The 19,319-nt window shown below is 51.2% G+C and overlaps 1 protein-coding gene across 3 annotated transcripts in view; it reads left to right on the top strand.

Annotated features, from left to right (window-relative positions):
* Positions 1-19,319, top strand: part of LOC140393643 (uncharacterized) — a 411,041-nt gene that overhangs the window by 337,894 nt on the left and 53,828 nt on the right. For 2 of the 3 annotated variants that reach the window (XM_072479921.1, XM_072479919.1), the window contains exon 1: positions 19,157-19,286. The exons of the other annotated variant lie outside the window; for it this stretch is intronic. In XM_072479921.1, the coding sequence (XP_072336022.1) occupies positions 19,203-19,286 (84 nt within the window). In that variant the 5' untranslated portion in view covers positions 19,157-19,202. Of the gene's footprint in view, positions 1-19,156; positions 19,287-19,319 lie in introns of those variants that run through there. 3 annotated transcript variants of the gene reach the window in all.

Here is a 19,319-nt window from a genome sequence, read left to right as displayed (position 1 = left end):
CAACATTGCAAAGTTTGCAGATGACACAAAACTTAGATACGTAGCAAAGAGTGAGGAGGTTAGTAACCGACTTCAGGAGGATATAGACATACGAGTGAAATGAGTAGATACGTGGCAGGGTAAATATGCAAGGATGCAATTTGGGATTAAGACTGAGAGACTGGGCAGCACAGTGGTGCAGTGGTAGCACTGCTGCCTCACGGCGCCGAGGTCCCAGGTTCGATCCCAGCTCTGGGTCACTGTCCGTGTGGAGTTTGCACATTCTCCCCGTGTTTGCGTGGCCCCCACAACCCAAAGTTGTACAGGGTAGGTAGATTGGCCACGCTAAATTGCCCCTTAATTGGAAGAAATGAATTGGGTACTCTAAATTTATTTTAAAAAAGACTGAGAGACAACTTTGATTTAAATTATTAATTTCAGGCAAACCTTGTCATTTATTTAATGGAACAGAAATTGAGTTTGCAAAATGTTTCATTCCCACTCTTGACACATTCAATGCCATAAAACTATGTGGCAACTTCTTAATCCATGTTTAAGTTGAATGTATCGTCTTTAGTGTGCATCTCAATCAAAAATTGCTATGGAATAACAGAATTTAATGCATTTATAACAAAATGTTGTTTGATTCATTCAAATAAGAGCAGCTTTGCCATATCCAAGTTTATAATGTATTAAGGTTACAGAAGCTTTTCAATCTAGAAAAAATGCATTCTTTGAACATTTTCTGACATTTTCCATTTTGCTTTCTCCTACGAAATAATCTCAGTAGAGACCAGCAGATACTTCCTAGAGTGCCTGTTGTTATGCTGGGTCAGGACCAGAACCTTAATTTTGGTTAAGATCCCAAATGAGAACCCAACTATTTGCATTTGGGAAAACTGTGAGGAAATGTTACTGCCCCACAGGAGTGATAACACTGACCAGTAAACAGTTTTTATATTAAAATAAACTTTAATTTAAACACAAAATTAAGCACATTAGCAACAAAGGAATAGCTTTACCTGTCAACAGTTACAACATCTTAACTTGCTTCCTGAAACCTGCCTCTATTTTCCAATTAAGCAAACCCATATATTTCAAATACCACTTATGTATCAAGTTAACAACCAGGTTTTACTTGCTTATCTTGGTGCAGAGTCCTTGGAGAGAAAAAAACATTTTTAGGGCCAAGCTGAAAACTCCCTTTTTCAAAACAGACCTGGCTCCTCCATTACCTACACCAGCTGCACTCAAAGTACACAGCATTCCTTTGTGCCCCTGATTTGTTTAGCCAGGCTCAAACTGTTACAACATTACTTTACCTCTCTAACAGCAAACCGATAAAATAGCTTTTAATATCTATTAGCAAAACACTTCCCCTGCAAAAATCACTGATTACCTCACTTTATATCACAGCGCTAGGAGACATGCTGTCTGTATGCATTTTAACCGAGGTTTTAATAGCATTACTACAAAAATACAAGCTATAAAGTATGACAATTTCTTATATTCATCACACTGTGCACTCATAAAGACAGCGAACCACAAACTTGCTGAGTATGAACTGAATGGTGATACTGTTTCCCAAGATTAAATGATCTTAAAAACAAGTAGACTGAATTTTTGCTCCCATTCATTTACGAGATTAGCTTTCATATTGTTTTAGTAGAAACCATTTAATCAGTGTTTGCCTTTTTGCAATGGAGGTAATGATATGGTCTGGAGAATAAAGTAATACAATCCACACTGGAGAAGCTATTAAATTGTATCTTTTATTTAAAGTGTTTTCAAAATATACAACTCCTGATCTCACTAAAAGCAAAGCACTGTTTGAAAACAAGAGGCAGCGAACACAGGTCTATCCTCATTGTGTACATTAAATTCTGCAATCATCAACTGCATCATGAAGACCAACAGCTGGATGCTCATCCAATCAATGAAGCATTTTAAAAGTAGCAGTCTAGAATTTTTTTTTGCAATATTAGTACATGTGATTGTTTACCACTATGTTATTTGACAGATGTCTCTCCAACTCAGTGAAAATATTAAGTGCAACCAATTTCCAGCTGGCCATTTCAAAATCACTCGAAGGCGAAGAGAGGTGAATGAAAAGCTCTTAATTCTGTTTGAATTGATCCAGGACCTGTCAATCAAAGCTTGATGTTTATAAACATTGCAATTGGAGCACTTCAGAGTTACTCAACATTGAAGGAAGATGAATGAAGCAATGCTGACAGCTGTGTATGTGCAGAAGCTGTCAATCACAGCCTAGTAAAATCAATATCAAGGAGAAATAAATGAATGGCTTATTAAAAAGATGTGGAGATGCCGGCGTTGGACTGGGGTGAGCACAGTAAGAAGTCTACAACACCAGGTTAAAGTCCAACAGGTTTGTTTCAAACACTAGCTTTCGGAGCACTGCTCCTTCCTCAGGTGAAAAAGATACAGGAGCAGAGGGACCTGGATTTATATGTGTGTAGATCGCTGAACATGACAGGGCAAGTGGAGAGAGCAGTTAATAAAATTTGGCTTTATTGATAGAAGCGTAGTGTACAAGAGAAGGGAGGTTATGCTGAACTTATACAAGATATTATTTAGACCTCGGCTGGAATATCGTGCACAGTTCTGGGGCCACACTATAGGAAGGATGTGAACACATTGGAGCGAGCGCAAGAGAGGTTTACAGGAATGGTTCTGGGATGAGAAACTTCAGTGATGAGGACAGATTGGAGAGGTTGGGACTGTTCTCCTTGGAAGGAAGGACGCTCAGAGGAGATTCGATAGAAATGTTCAAAACCATGAGGGGGCTGGACAGAGTAGACGGGGAGAAAGTGTTCCCATTGGTAAAAGGATAAATAATGAGACGGGCACAGATTTAAGGTGATTTGCAAAAGAAGCAAATGTGATTTGAGAAAAAACTTTTTCTCCCAGCGAGTTCCTCGTGCCTGGAATGCACGGCCTGGAGGTGTGGTGGAGGCAGGTTCAATCGAGACAGACAGGTCCCCAGTCACTGGTCCAGCCCCGCCAGCCATACTGGGATTCCCATCCCATGCTAACATGAAGATACAAACAGCTGATGGTGCAAGTATTTGCAAACAGGGTTCTGGTGCCATGGTCTTTGAGGGTGAGCTTTTTCATTGACTTTGGGCTTGCTGAAGGGGCTGCATGCCTGGAGCTCTGGGACTAATGGGCACTGACTTGATGGCGAGGGTGTGGACTCGGAGTGTCCCCCTTCGGATGGGGGGGTGGGCTGCAGGTCAAACCCGCCCCATTGGATCCCGGACCTGCCCAGGAAACCCAAGCAGCTCCTTGTCACAACCTCTGTGTTAAACACAGGCGCCACATCACAGTGTACAACCAAGCTCCCAGCAAAGGCACATCCCTCAGGGACCCCCATCTGTACCACGTGCCCGGATACCAATCTCTCAGCACAGAGCTGTGTGCCTGCAAAGTATGAATGTCTCCACCACACAAGCAGCTACCACAGTTCTGGCGGGAGGGCAGAAGGCTCACTCAATGAGGACATCCACAGTAGAACCCACTGGCAGAAACAGGACAGCGGCAGTCTACGAGCTGGCGCATCAGCTTCGAAAGCGGGACGCAGCTAGGGAGATCGGGAGAGTTAAGGACAGGGGAGGGAGCGTGGTGCGGAGTGGAGCTGGCATCAATGGGGTCTTCAGGGACTTCTACGAGGAATTGTACCGATCCGAGCCCCCACGGGTGGAGGGAGGGATGGGCCGTTTCCTGGACCAATTGAGGTTTCCAAAGGTGGAAGAGGGACTGGTGGCGGGATTGGGGGCCCCGATTGGGCTGGAGGAGCTGATCAAAGGGATAGGGAGCATGCAGGCGGGGAGGGCACTGGGGCCGGACGGTTTCCCGGTCGAGTTCTATAAAAAATATATGGACCTGTTGGGCCCGCTGTTAGTTAGGACCTTTAATGAGGCAAGGGAGGGGGGGCTTTACCCCCGACGATGTCCCGGGCACTGATCTCCCTGATCCTGAAGCGGGACAAGGATCCCCTGCAATGTGGATCTTACAGACCGATTTCCTTGCTAAATGTAGATGCCAAGGTGCTGGCGAAGGTCTTAGCCACGAGGATTGAGGATTGAGTGCCGCAGATCATCCATGAAGACCAGACGGGGTTTGTGAAGGGGAGACAGTTGAACGCGAATGTGCGGAAGCTTTTGAACGTTATCATGATGCCGGCGAGGGAGGCGGAGATAGTGGTGGCGATGGACGCTGAGAAAGCCTTCGATAGGGTAGAGTGGGGGTACCTGTGGGAGGTGCTGAAGAGGTTCGGGTTTGGGGAGGGGTTTGTCAGGTGGGTTAGGCTGTTGTATGAGGTCCCGATGGCGAGTGTGGCCACAAATAGGAGGTCTGAGTACTTTCGGTTGCACCGAGGGATGAGACAGGGGTGTCCCCTGTCCCCCCTGCTCTTCGCACTGGCGATTGAACCCCTGGCTATGGCACTGGGAGAGTCGAGGAACTGGAGGGGGTTGGTGCGGGGTGGGGAGGAGCATAGGGTGTCACTTTATGCGGACGACCTGCTGCTGTATGTGGCGGACCCGGTGGGAGGAATGCCAGAGGTAATGAGGATCCTTAGGGAATTCGGGGACTTTTCGGGGTACAAGCTCAACATGGGGAAGAGCGAGCTGTTCGTAGTTCAGCTAGGGGACCAGGAGAGGGGGATTGGCGAGCTCCCACTAAAAAGGGTGGAGAGGAGCTTCAGATATTTGGGGGTCCAGGTGGCCAGGAGCTGGGGGGCCCTGCATAGACTTAACTTTACAAGGCTGGTGGAGCAAATGGAGGAGGAGTTCAAGAGGTGGGACGCGTTGCCGCTGTCCTTGGCGGGTAGGGTGCAGTCAATCAAAATGACGGTGCTCCCAAGGTTTTTGTTCCTGTTCCAGTGCCTCCCCGTGTTTATCCCGAAAGCTTTTTTCAGGCGGCTTAACAGGAGTATAATGGGGTTTGTGTGGGCGCGAGGGAATCCGAGGTTGAGAAGGGTGTTCCTGGGGCGGAGTAGAGATAGGGGGGGGCTGGCGCTGCCCAACCTCTGTGGGTACTACTGGGCCCCCAATGCGACGATGGTGCGCAAGTGGGTGATGGAAGGGGGGGGGGGCTGCATGAAAGAGGCTGGAGACGGCGTCCTGTGTGGGTACGAGTCTGGGGGCGCTGGCAACGGCGCCGCTGCCGCTCCCTCCAAGGAGATATACCACGAGCCCGGTGGTGGTGGCGGCCCTCAAAATCTGGGGGCAGTGGAGGCGGCATAGGGGGGAAGTTGGGGCCTTGGCGTGGACCCCATTACGGGGGAACCACTGGTTCGCCCCAGGAAGAACAGGTGGAGGGTTTTCAGGGTGGCACAGGGCAGGGATACGAAAGTTGGGGGACCTGTTTGTGGACGGGAAGTTCACGAGCTTGGGTGAGCTGGAGGAGAAGTACGGGCTCCCCCCGGGGAACACCTTCAGGTACTTACAGGTAAGGGCGTTTGCCAGACGGCAGGTGGTGGAATTCCCGCGGCTACGGCCACACACAGTACAGGACAGGGTGCTCTCGGGGGGGGGGGGGGGGGTGGGGGGGGAGTGGGAGTGGGGAAGGTCTCGGCAACTTACCAGGTGATGCAGGAGGAGGAGGAGGCCTCGGTGGTGGAGTTGACAGGTAAGTGGGAGGGGGAGTTGGGAGAGGAGATAGAAGAGGGGACGTGGGCAGATGCCCTAGGGAGGGTGAATTCTTCCTCTTCGTGCGCGAGGCTCAGCCTCATACAGTTTAAGGTGCTGCACAGGGCACACATGACCGGGACAAGGGTGAGCCGGTTTTTTGGGGCTGAGGACAGGTGTGTTAGGTGCTCAGGGAGCCCAGCAAATCACACCCATATGTTCTGGGCATGCCCAGCGCTGGAGGAATTTTGGAAGGGCGTAGCGAGGACGGTGTCGAGGGTGGTAGGATCCAGGGTCAAACCGGGCTGGGGGCTTGCAATATTTGGGGTGGCAGAGGAGCCGGGAGTGCAGGAGGTGAAAGAGGTCGGAATTCTGGCCTTTGCGTCCCTGGTAGCCCGGCGAAGGATTCTCCTTCACTGGAAAGATGCGAGGCCCCCAAGCGTGGAATCCTGGATCAGCGATATGGCGGGGTTCATTAAATTGGAGAGGGTGAAATTCTCATTGAGAGGGTCGGTACAAGGGTTCTTTAGGCGGTGGCAACCGTTCTTAGACTTTCTGGCAGAACGATAGGCATTGGCCAATGGCAGCAGCAGCTCGGGGGGGGGTGCCTGGTTTACTTTATTTTTGTCTATGTTATTTACACTGGAGGGTCTGAGGGGGTGTATATACCTGTTGTGTTAAACATAAGAACATAAGAACTAGGAGCAGGAGTAGCCCATCTGGCCCCTCAAGCCTGCTCCACCATTCAATGAGATCATGGCTGATCTTTTGTGGACTCAGCTCCACTTTCCGGCCCGAACATCATAACCCTTAATCCCTTTATTCTTCAAAAAACTATCTATCTTTATCTTAAAAACATTTAATGAAGGAGCCTCTACTGCTTCACTGGGCAAGGAATTCCATAGATTCACAACCCTTTGGGTGAAGAAGTTCCTCCTAAACTCAGTTCTAAATCTACTTCCCCTTAATATTGAGGCTATGCCCCCTAGTTCTGCTTTCACCCGCCAGTGGAAATAACCTGCCCGCATCTATCCTATCTATTCCCTTCATAATCTTATATGTTTCTATAAGATCCCCCCTCATCCTTCTAAATTCCAACGAGTACAGTCCCAGTCTACTCAACCTCTCCTCGTAATCCAACCCCTTCAGCTCTGGGATTAACCTAGTGAATCTCCTCTGCACACCCTCCAGTGCCAATACGTCCTTTCTCAAGTAAGGAGGCCAAAACTGAACACAATACTCCAGGTGTGGCCTCACTAACACCTTATACAATTGCAGCATAACCTCCCTAGTCTTAAACTCCATCCCTCTAGCAATGAAGGACAAAATTCCATTTGCCTTCTTAATCACCTGTTGCACCTGTAAACCAACTTTTTGCGACTCATGCACGAGCACACCCAGGTCTCTCTGCACAGCAGCATGTTTTAATATTTTATCATTTAAATAATAATCCCTTTTGCTGTTATTCCTACCAAAATGGATAATCTCATATTTGTCAACATGGTATTCCATCTGCCAGACCCTAGCCCATTCACTTAGCCTATCCAAATCCCTCTGCAGACTTCCAGTATCCTCTGCACTTTTTGCTTTACCACCTATCTTAGTGTCGTCTGCAAACTTGGACACATTGCCCTTGGTCCCCAACTCCAAATCATCTATGTAAATTGTGAACAGTTGTGGGCCCAACACTGATCCCTGAGGGACACCACTAGCTACTGATTGCCAACCAGAGAACCACCCATTAATCCCCACTCTTTGCTTTCTATTAATTAACCAATCCTCTATCCATGCTACTATTTTCCTCTTAATGCCATGCATCTTTATCTTATGCAGCAACCTTTTGTGTGGCACCTTGTCAAAGGCTTTCTGGAAATCCAGATATATCACATCCATTGGCTCCCCATTATCTATCGCACTGTTAATGTCCTCAAAAAATTCCACTAAATTAGTTAGGCATGACCTGCCCTTTATGAACCCATGCTGCGTCTGCCCAATGGGACAATTTCCATCCAGATGCCTCGCTATTTCTTCCTTGGTGATAGATTCCAGCATCTTCCCTCCTACCGAAGTTAAGCTCACTGGCCTATAATTACCCGCTTTCTGCCTACCTCCTTTTTTAAACAGTGGTGTCACGTTTGCTAATTTCCAATCCGCCGGGACCACCCCAGAGTCTAGTGAATTTTGGTAAATTATCACTGGTGCATTTGCAATTTCCCTTGCCATCTCTTTTAGCACTCTGGGATGCATTCCATCAGGGCCAGGAGACTTGTCTTCCTTTAGCCCCATTAGCTTGCCCATCACTACCTCCTTGGTGATAACAATCCTCTCAAGGTCCTCACCTGTCATAGCCTCATTTCCATCAGTCACTGGCATGTTATTTGGGTCTTCCACTGTGAAGACCGACCCAAAAAACCTGTTCAGTTCCTCAGCCATTTCCTCATCTCCCATTATTAAATCTCCCTTCTCATCCTCTAAAGGACCAATATTTACCTTAGCTACTCTTTTTTGTTTTATATATTTGTAGAAGCTTTTACTATCTGTTTTTATATTCTGAGCAAGTTTACTCTCATAATCTATCTTACTCTTCTTTATAGCTTTTTTAGTAACTTTCTGTTGCCCCCTAAAGATTTCCCAGTCCTCTAGTCTCCCACTGATCTTTGCTACTTTGTATGTTTTTTCCTTCAATTTGATACTCTCCCTTATTTCCTTAGATATCCACGGTCGATTTTCCCTCTTTTTACCGTCCTTCCTTTTTGTTGGTATAAACCTTTGCTGGGCACTGTGAAAAATCACTTGGAAGGTTCTCCACTGGTCCTCAGCTGTTTCACCATAAAGTCTTTGCTCCCAGTCTACCTTAGCTAGTTCTTCTCTCATCCCATTGTAATCTCCTTTGTTTAAGCACAAAACACTAGTGCTTGATTTTACCTTCTCACCCTCCATCTGTATTTTAAATTCCACCAGATTGTGATCGCTCCTTCCGAGAGGATCCCTAACTATGAGATCCTGATTCAATCCTGTCTCATTACACAAGACCAGATCTAGAACCGCTTGTTCCCTCGTAGGTTCCATTACATACTGTTCTAGGAAACTATCGCGGATACATTCTATAAACTCCTCCTCAAGGCTGCCTTGACCGACCTGGTTAAACCAATCGACATGTAGATTAAAATCCCCCATGATAATTGCTGTACCATTTCTACATGCATCAGTTATTTCTTTGTTTATTGCCTGCCCCACCATAATGTTACTATTTGGTAGCCTATAGACTACTCCTAGCAGTGACTTTTTCGCCTTACTATTCCTGATTTCCACCCAAGTGGATTCAACCTTATCCTCCATAGCACCGATGTCATTCCTTACTGTTGCCCGGATGTCATCCTTAAATAACAGAGCTACACCACCTCCCTTACCATCCACTCTGTCCTTCCGAATAGTTTGATACCCTCGGATATTTAACTCCCAGTCGTGACCATCCTTTAACCATGTTTCAGTAATGGCCACTAAATCATAGTCATTCACCATGATTTGCGCCATCAACTAATTTACCTTATTCCGAATACTACGAGCATTCAGATAAAGTACACTTATGTTGGCTTTTTTACCTCTGTTCTGAATCTTAACACCTCGATCAGTAACCTCTCCTAAGTTATATTTCCTCTTAACCTTTCTCCTAATTTTCCTGGTCATCGAACCCATATCTTCCTGTAACAACCTGCCGCGTCGCTTACCATTAATGTTTTCACTTCCCGTTTTATTTCTTTTAGTATTCCTGGTCCTATTCATTGAGCTCCCCTCAGTCACTGTACCTTGTACTGTCGCACTTTTTGATTTTTGACGATGGCTTCTCTGCCTTACACTTTCCCCCTTACTGCCTTTTGTTTCTGTCCCTGTTTTACTCCCTTCCAACTTCCTGCATCGGTTCCCAGTCGGGGTGTTAATGTTAATTTATTATTTATGTACGGGAGGGAGGGGTTTGGGGGGCTGCTTTTTTAGATTGCGTTTTGTACTTAACCCTGTTGGGTTCTTTTTTCTTTCTCATTTTGTTATTGATATTTTATGAAAACCTTTAATAATTTTTTTTTTAAAGTAATGTGGGGGGTTTGGATGGTTAAGAGAAACATTACCTGGCTGACAGTCTCTGTTTCTTCTCCCTCCACCCTCACAGAAATGGAATTTGGAACTCAGCCTGCCATGTTGGCTAGCGACCTGGCTGCTGCTGTCTTGCCTGCACGGTGACGAGAGAGTCAAGGACAGCCCATGGACGACCCTGCACGACAGGAGCCTGCCCCAAAACAGCAGGGGCCAGCCGGCCGCCTCAGCCATAGCGCTGTGTGACTGGGACATGTCAGTGGGTGAAACACATTCCTCATTGCCTCGGTCTGTGACTGGCTGAGGTCAGTCAGCACCCGGCCACTGCTCTTGATGGCCTCAGCCAAGGCCCGCTTGGGAATGGCCCAACCTCTGGAGCGCCGCAGCAATGGTCATCTGTGCCCGAGGCATGTCCCCCTTCTGTTCTAAGCCTCAGCCATGGACGGCACAGTGCCACAAGCTTCGGATACCCTGACCCATGGCTCTGACATCTTGCTCCAGGCTGTCTAGTGCAGGCACCACCCTTTCAGTGTTGGCCTGGGTGCCACGCATTTCCGGCAACGTCCCCTGCGCCCGATGGTAATTGCACTCTTCCAGCTGAAGAATGCTGGAACTGCTGAAACCCCTGTTGTAATTTCCAGCTCTAAATCTGAATCTGCACCCGTGACGGGATAATCTTTCCCAGACGTGTGGCACCTGGCTTGTGGGCAGCTGGGATAAGGCAGACCTCTGACCGGCCGCTCCCTCCAAGGTCCCTGCCTCCACCTGATGTGCTGCAGCACATGGGTGCTGTTCACCAGAAGGCAACCAGGAGCCCGACCACTAACATGACCCACCGAGGTGCTAGTCTCTGTGATGGTGGATGGAGCTGGTGAAAGCAGGGTCGAGGAGTCAGTGCCTTGAGCTCCGGGGTGTGCTGAGGGTCTAGAGGGGGAGGCTGCGAACCCAAATGGCCTTGCCTTGTCTGATGGGGTTCCTGGAAGACCAGTGAAAAGAGGTCAGCTGTTGGGAATGAGAGGGCTGTGGGAGATGAAAGACTCATTTGGAAATAGCGCATCTAGATAAAGTTGCATTGAACACTTATTCCTTCGGTGCATGCTGAACACTGTGTCAATCACAGATCACTCCTTGGCCTACCCCGCAGGGTCCATGGCCTATTCTTTAAAGGGGCTGTGGACCTGTATTGTGAGCATGCCCCTGCCCATCTCTGACGCTCCCTTTGATTATGTCCTGCTTTACCGTTGGGGACACAGAAAGGACATAGTGAGGTGTCGGAATGCCAGTTTTATGGGAGGGCTGTATTTCTAGATGACAATTTATGTGGACCAGGCATGTGTTGGGGTTTCCAATAGCGTGGGTTCGAAGGGACATGCTGGCAGGTGGTGTGTTACTGTGACTCCACACAGACACGGGGAGTAGTGCAGACGCCACGTAGACAAGGGGAGAAGTGCAAACTCGACACAGACATGGGGAGTAGTGCAGACTCCACACGGACACGGGGAGTAGTGCAGACTCCGCACAGACACGGGGAGTAGTGCAGACTCCACACAGACACAGGGAGTAGTGCAGACTCCGCACAGACACGGGGAGTAGTGCAGACTCCGCACAGACACGGGGAGTAGTGCAGACTCCACACAGACACGGGGAGTAGTGCAGACTCCACACAGACACGGGGAGTAGTGCAGACTCCGCACAGACACGGGGAGTAGTGCAGACTCCACACAGACACGGGGAGTAGTGCAGACTCCGCACAGACACGGGGAGTAGTGCAGACTCCGCACAGACACGGGGAGTAGTGCAGACTCCGCACAGACACGGGGAGTAGTGCAGACTCCGCACAGACACGGGGAGTAGTGCAGACTCCGCAGAGACACGGGGAGTAGTGCAGACTCCACAGAGACACGGGGAGTAGTGCAGACTCCACGGAGACACGGGGAGTAGTGCAGACTCCACACAGACACGGGGAGTAGTGCAGACTCCACGGAGGCACGGGGAGTAGTGCAGACACCACACAGACACGGGGAGTAGTGCAGACTTCACACAGACACGGGGAGTAGTGCAGACTCCACGGAGACACGGGGAGTAGTGCAGACTCCACACAGACACGGGGAGTAGTGCAGACTCCACACAGACACGGGGAGTAGTGCTGACTCCACACAGACACGGGGAGTAGTGCAGACTCCACACAGACACGGGGAGTAGTGCAGACTCCACACAGACACGGGGAGTAGTGCAGACTCCACACAGACACGGGGAGTAGTGCAGACTCTGCACAGAAACGGGGAGTAGTGCAGACTCCGCACAGACACTGGGAGTAGTGCAGACTCCGCACAGACACGGGGAGTAGTGCAGACTCCGCACAGACACGGGGAGTAGTGCAGGCTCTGCACAGACACTGGGAGTAGTGCAGACTCCGCACAGACACGGGGAGAACGTGCAGACTCCACACAGACACGGGGAGTAGTGCAGACTCCGCACAGACACGGGGAGTAGTGCAGGCTCTGCACAGACACTGGGAGTAGTGCAGACCCCGCACAGACACGGGGAGTAGTGCAGACTCCGCATAGACACGGGGAGTGGTGCAGACTCCACACACACACGGGGAGTAGAGCTGACTCCACACAGACACGGGGAGTAGTGCAGACTCCACACAGACACGGGAGTAGTGCAGACTCCACACAGACACGGGGAGTAGTGCTGACTCCACACAGACACGGGGGGTAGTGCAGACTCCGCACAGACACGGGGAGTAGTGCAGACTCCACACAGACACGGGGAGTAGTGCAGACTCCGCACAGACACGGGAAGTAGTGCAGGCTCTGCACAGACACTGGGAGTAGTGCAGACCCCGCACAGACACGGGGAGTAGTGCAGACTCCGCATAGACACGGGGAGTGGTGCAGACTCCACACACACACGGGGAGTAGAGCTGACTCCACACAGACACGGGGAGTAGTGCAGACTCCACACAGACACGGGAGTAGTGCAGACTCCACACAGACACGGGGAGTAGTGCTGACTCCACACAGACACGGGGGGTAGTGCAGACTCCGCACAGACACGGGGAGTAGTGCAGACTCCGCACAGACACGGGGGGTAGTGCAGACTCCACACGGACACGGGGAGTAGTGCAGACTCCACACGGACACAGGGAGTAGTGCAGCCTCCGCACGGACACGGGGAGTAGAGCAGACTCCGCACAGACATTGGGAGTAGTGCAGACTCTGCACAGACACGGGGAGTAGTGCAGACTCCACACAGACACGGGGAATAGTGCAGACTCCACACAGACACGGGGAGTAGTGCAGACTCCGCACAGACACGGGGAGTAGTGCAGACTCCGCACAGACACGGGGAGTAGTGCAGACTCCGCACAGACACGGGGAGTAGTGCAGACTCCACACAGACACGGGGAGTAGTGCAGATTCCGCACAGACACGGGGAGTAGTGCAGACTCCACACAGACACGGGGAGTAGTGCAGACTCCACACCGACACGGGGAATAGTGCAGACTCCGCACAGACACGGTGTCATGATATTCAAACACACACATCATGATGGACACACCAACAGACAAATCAGAACACACAACACCACAGCCAATCACACACAAAGACAGGAACCATATAAAAGCACGAACACGACACCTGGTGGACAGTAGGTCTGGGGACAAGGACACGGACACGACCTGTTTTAACATCACAAACAGGGTATCCCCACGTGCAGAGTATCAAGACAAAACTGTACATAGAAAGTTTAAATAAAATAGAGTTGTACCATATACAACTGTGTTGGCTCATCTGTGTGTCAGAACGCCCAACACCACATGATACAGGAGTGGATCGATGCCTGCCAACTAACCTGCCATTCTGGACATGGACCGCACCAACAAACCGCAGCCGTTGCAAGTCGCGGGGAACATTGGTACCAATAGGAAGCTCTTCAGGCAGAGATTTGACCTGTACATCAGAGCCAACGAGAAACAGAGTGCCTCGGATGAAACGAAGATTGCACTGCTCCTCTTCTACGCAGGGCAGCACGCCCTCGACGTCTTCAACTCACTGGTGTTCGAAGAAGGGGAAAACCAATCCAAGTATGACACGGTCATCCTCAAACTGGACCAGCACTTTAATGTTGAAGTGAATGAAAGTTTTGAAAGATACCTCTTTCAGCAACGCCTGCAAGGTAAGGAGGAGCTTTTTCAACCCTTTTTGATGCACCTCCGAATTCTAGCGCAGTCCTGCGGTTACGGCACCACCACAGAGTCCATGATCAGGGACCAGATTGTTTTTGGCATTGCCTCCAGTGGCCTACGCCAGCAGCTTCTTAAAATAAAAGGCCTCACCTTCGCGTCTGCTGTGGAAGCCTGTGTCCTCCACGAGAATGCAACCAGCCGTTTTGCCCGATTTCAGGCGTCCGAATTGGCACGGAGGGGGTCCCCTGCCGTCGAATCGGCAAGCCAGGCCGCCCACGACGCCGGACGCATCCAGGCCGTCGATTACTTCCCGACCCGCGGCCCCGACGAGAGCGGCCGCTTCCCGCGCTTTTCGCGGTCTCCCGCGCTGGTACGCGCCAAAAATAACGGCCACATCGAGGGACGCACTGCGCAGGCACGCCCACCGCAAGATCGCACTGCGCATGCGCAGTGGCGCAACGAACGCCGTGACGTCATGACGTGCGGCAATTGTGGAGCTGTACGCTTAAAAGGGCAATGTCCTGCTAAAAACCGACAGTGCCTCAGATGTGGCAAGATGGGCCACTATGCTGCCCACTGTCGTGCGGCTCAACCCATGGATCCTGCACATCCCCGACAATCTCGCAGACAACTCAGGACCGTCCAGTCCACACATCAAGACTTCCAGTTAAGTGATGCAGATGACCAGTGTGCCTTCCGCGTTTCCGTCATCGATGTCAACAAGGTCAATGCCATCAATCCAGCCGATGAGTGGTGTGCCACCCTGACGGTCAACCGATCGCGCGTCACCTTCCGTCTGGACACCGGCGCATCCGCCAACCTGAAAGCATATTCTGAATTCCAGGCCATGAACGTCAAACCACCCATCACGCCACCCCGGCTCAAGGTGGTTGATTATAACGGGAACGTCATCCCGTCCATAGGATCTTGCCAGCTACAGATAACTCACAAGACGCACACGGCCACACTCCCCTTCGAAGTTGTCGGCTCATCAAAAGACTCGTTACTGGGCGCACAGGTGTGTCAGGTCCTTCACCTAGTACAGCGCATTATATCTCTCTCTCCAGATGAGATATCCGACTTCCCGGATGCTGAGTTCCACTCAAATCTCCATTCCCTCCTTGCTCACAACCAGGAGGTTTTTGAAGGCATGGGGACATTGTCATACACGTACAAGATTCGATTCAAACCGGACGCCATCCCTGTCGTTCACGCACCTCGCAGGGCTCCTGCGCCACTCAAAGACCGCCTCAAGTTGCAGCTGCAGGCTCTTCAGGACCAAGGGGTCCTATCCAGGGTCACGGAGCCCACGCCATGGGTCAGCTCCATGGTCTGTGTAAAGAAGCCCTCTGGCGAGCTCCGCATATGTATAGATCCTAAAGATCTGAATAACAACATCATGCGGGAACACTATCCCATCCCGAAACGAGAGGAACTCACCAGCGAGATGGCGCAAGCCAAAATATTTACCAAATTGGATGCGTCCAAAGGATTTTGGCAGATCCAATTGGACCCGGCCAGCCGAAGGCTATGCACGTTCAACACCCCTTTTGGCAGATTCTGCTACAACCAGATGCCATTCGGCATCATTTCAGCATCTGAAGTTTTCCACCGCATTATGGAGCACATGATGGAAGGCATCGAAGGGGTACGTGTATATGTGGACGATATCATCATTTGGTCCACCACTCCGCAGGAACACATGCATCGTCTACGACGCGTCTTCACCCGCATACGACAAAATGGCCTGCGTCTCAACCGCGCCAAGTGTGCCTTCGGCCAGACTGAGCTGAAATTCCTCGGGGACCACATCTCACGATCAGGGGTCTGTCCCGATGCAGACAAAGTTAGTGCCATCACAGCCATGCCACGGCCGGCTGACAAGAAGGCTGTCCTAAGATTCTTGGGCATGGTCAACTTCCTTGGGAAGTTCATTCCCAACCTGGCTTCTCATACAACGAATATGCGCCATCTCGTAAAAAAATCAACAGAATTCCACTGGCAGCAATCGCATCAGCTGGAATGGGAGGAGCTCAAGCACAAACTGATCACGGCACCAGTGCTGGCGTTCTTTGACACGACTCGCCCTACAAAGATCTCAACAGATGCCAGCCAATCTGGTATTGGAGCGGTACTCCTGCAAAAAGACAGCACGTCGTCATGGGCCCCGGTTGCATATGCCTCACGAGCCATGACCCCTACCGAACAGCGCTACGCGCAAATAGAAAAAGAATGCCTGGGCTTGTTAACTGGACTGGACAAGTTCCACGACTATGTGTATGGTCTTCCACGATTTACGGTTGAAACTGACCACCGCCCCCTGGTCAACATCATTAACAAAGACCTGAATGACATGACCCCTCGCCTCCAGCGCATTTTACTTAAACTCAGGAGGTATGATTTCGAACTGATCTACACTCCGGGGAAGGATCTCATCGTGGCCGACACGCTCTCCCGAGCAGTGAGCACACCACCAGATGTGGAGGGGTTCGTGCGTCAAATTGAGGCACACGTAACTCTGACAGCAGCAAATCTGCCAGCTGACGACCCAAGTCTGGCCCGCATACGCGCAGAGACGGCGACTGACCCCCTTCTACAGCGAGTGATGCGCCACATGGCGGAAGGGTGGCTCAAAGGGCAGTGCCCCCAGTTTTATAATGTGCGAGATGACCTTACCAACATAGACGGGGTCCTTATGAAATTAGACAGAATTGTTATTCCGCACAGCATGCGCCAGATGATTCTTAATCAACTACACGAAGGCCACTTGGGCGTCGAAAAATGCAGACGAAGGGCCCGAGAGACGGTATATTGGCCGGGTATTAATGAAGACATAGCCAACATGGTGCTCAATTGCACAACCTGTCAGAGGTTTCAGCCGGCGCAACCTCCGGAGACGCTTCTACCACACGAGTTGGTGACGTCCCCCTGGGCGAAGGTGGGTGTTGACCTATTTCACGCGCTCGGCAGAGATTACATCATTATTATAGATTACTTCTCAAACTACCCGGAAGTCATGCCTCTACATGATCTGACGTCGTCCGCAGTCATTGGGGCCTGCAAGGAAACATTTGCTCGCCATGGCATTCCAAGGACTGTCATGTCAGACAATGGACCCTGTTTCGCCAGCCGTGAATGGTCGTGCTTTGCCGCAGCATATGGTTTCACTCATGTGACATCCAGCCCTCTACATCCACAGTCGAATGGTAAGGCAGAGAAGGGCGTCCACATTGCCAAGCGGCTCCTGTGCAAGGCGGCTGCTGCCGGATCGGACTTTAACCTCGCCTTGCTGGCCTATCGATCGGCCCCGCTTTCCACGGGTCTCTCGCCAGCGCAGCTCCTAATGTGTCACTCCCTCAGGACGACGGTACCGTCCATCCTGGCACCAACAACGGACCATGAGACGGTTCTTCGTAACATGCAAATGCAGCGTGATCGCCAGAAAAGTCAGTACGACACACGAGCGACGGACCTGCCCCCCCTGTCCTCCGGAGACAAAGTACGCGTCCATCAACCGTATGGTGGCTGGTCAGCACCGGCCGAAGTCCTCCGACGTGTGGCTCCCTGCTCGTTCCTGATTCGCATGCCAGATGGTTCAGTGCGTCGCCGCAATCGGCACGCCCTTCGCCGACTTCCACGCTCGCAGCCACACAGTACACACACGCCAGATCCTCAACAGTCTTCCGAGGATGACTTCCTGGAGCTGCCGCAGATCACGCCCTCTCCATCGCCACCCATGGCCACGCTTGCACATCAGCCGGTGGTTCTTGACCCACCCTTGAGGCGGTCAACCCGAACTCGTCGCAAGCCCATTAGACTGGACTTATAACACCGTTCATATGTTCAAAAAGTTACACACTTCTGTATTATAACCTGTTGTTGTTTATCGTTCCAGATATCGTCTGACTGGACCACTGTTCAAGTTTTTTTTCTCGTTCGCATTCATGTTCTGTTATGGTACAACCTTGTTGATGTGACGCACCCAACATCGCCCCATGTAAATAGTTACATCATATGCACATGCTGTACACAACACACACACACTCTTAGATGCACTCACGACACGATTATATTTATTACCACGTAGGCACATATCTTTGTAAAAAGGGGGGATGTCATGATATTCAAACACACACATCATGATGGACACACCAACAGACAAATCAGAACACACAACACCACAACCAATCACACACAAAGACAGGAACCATATAAAAGCACAAACACGACACCTGGTGGACAGTAGGTCTGGGGACAAGGACACGGACACGACCTGTTTTAACATCACAAACAGGGAATCCACACGTGCAGAGTATCAAGACAAAACTGTACATCGAAAGTTTAAATAAAATAGAGTTGTACCATATACAACTGTGTTGGCTCATCTGTGTGTCAGAACGCCCAACACCACACACGGGGAGTAGTGCAGACTCCGCACAGACACGGGGAATAGTGCAGACTCCGCACAGACACGGGGAGTAGTGCAGACTCCGCACAGACACGGGGAGTAGTGCAGACTCCGCACAGACACGGGGAGTAGTGCAGACTCCGCACAGACACGGGGAGTAGTGCAGACTCCGCACAGACACGGGGAGTAGTGCAGACTCCGCACAGACACGGGGAGTAGTGCAGACTCCGCACAGACACGGGGAGTAGTGCAGACTCCGCACAGACATGGGGAGTAGTGCATACTCCCCACAGACACGGGGAGTAGTGCAGACTCCACACAGACACGGGGAGTAGTGCAGACTCCACACAGACACGGGGAGTAGTGCAGACTCCACACAGACACGGGGAGTAGTGCAGACTCCACACAGACACGGGGAGTAGTGCAGACTCCACACAGACACGGGGAGTAGTGCATACTCCCCACAGACACGGGGAGTAGTGCAGACTCCACGGAGACACGGGGAGTAGTGCAGACTCCACACAGACACGGGGAGTAGTGCAGACTCCGCGGAGACACGGGGAGTAATGCAGACTCCGCATAGACACGGGGAGCCGAGGCTGGAAATGAACCCGGGACCCTGACGCTGTGTTCGAGGTTTTGATGTTTTTTTTCTCATTTGATTTTCCTGCCGGGTGTGAGTTTTGGATCAAAATGGGGACCAGGCGGTCCGGGGGCGCGCACGCAGTCCAGTGGGTGGGGGAGCGCGCACGCCGGTCCAGGAGGTGCGCACGCAGTCCAGTGGGTGGGGGCGCGCACGCAGTCCAGTGGGTGGGGGAGCGCGCACGCCGGTACAGGGGGCGCGCACGGCGGGCGCGCGGGGCATGCTGGGTGTGTAATGGCGGTGCAGTCGGACAGCAGCGAGCAGCCGGGCCCGGGCCTGTTGTCGGCGGCGCCGGAGGAGGAAGGCGGCGGGAAAGAGGTACCGGGGGGGGGACAGTAACTAACCCCTGGG

This window comes from Scyliorhinus torazame, chromosome 17 (assembly GCF_047496885.1).
Source record: "Scyliorhinus torazame isolate Kashiwa2021f chromosome 17, sScyTor2.1, whole genome shotgun sequence".
Taxonomy (NCBI): domain Eukaryota; kingdom Metazoa; phylum Chordata; class Chondrichthyes; order Carcharhiniformes; family Scyliorhinidae; genus Scyliorhinus; species Scyliorhinus torazame.
This window is presented reverse-complemented; position numbering and strand designations above follow the sequence as displayed.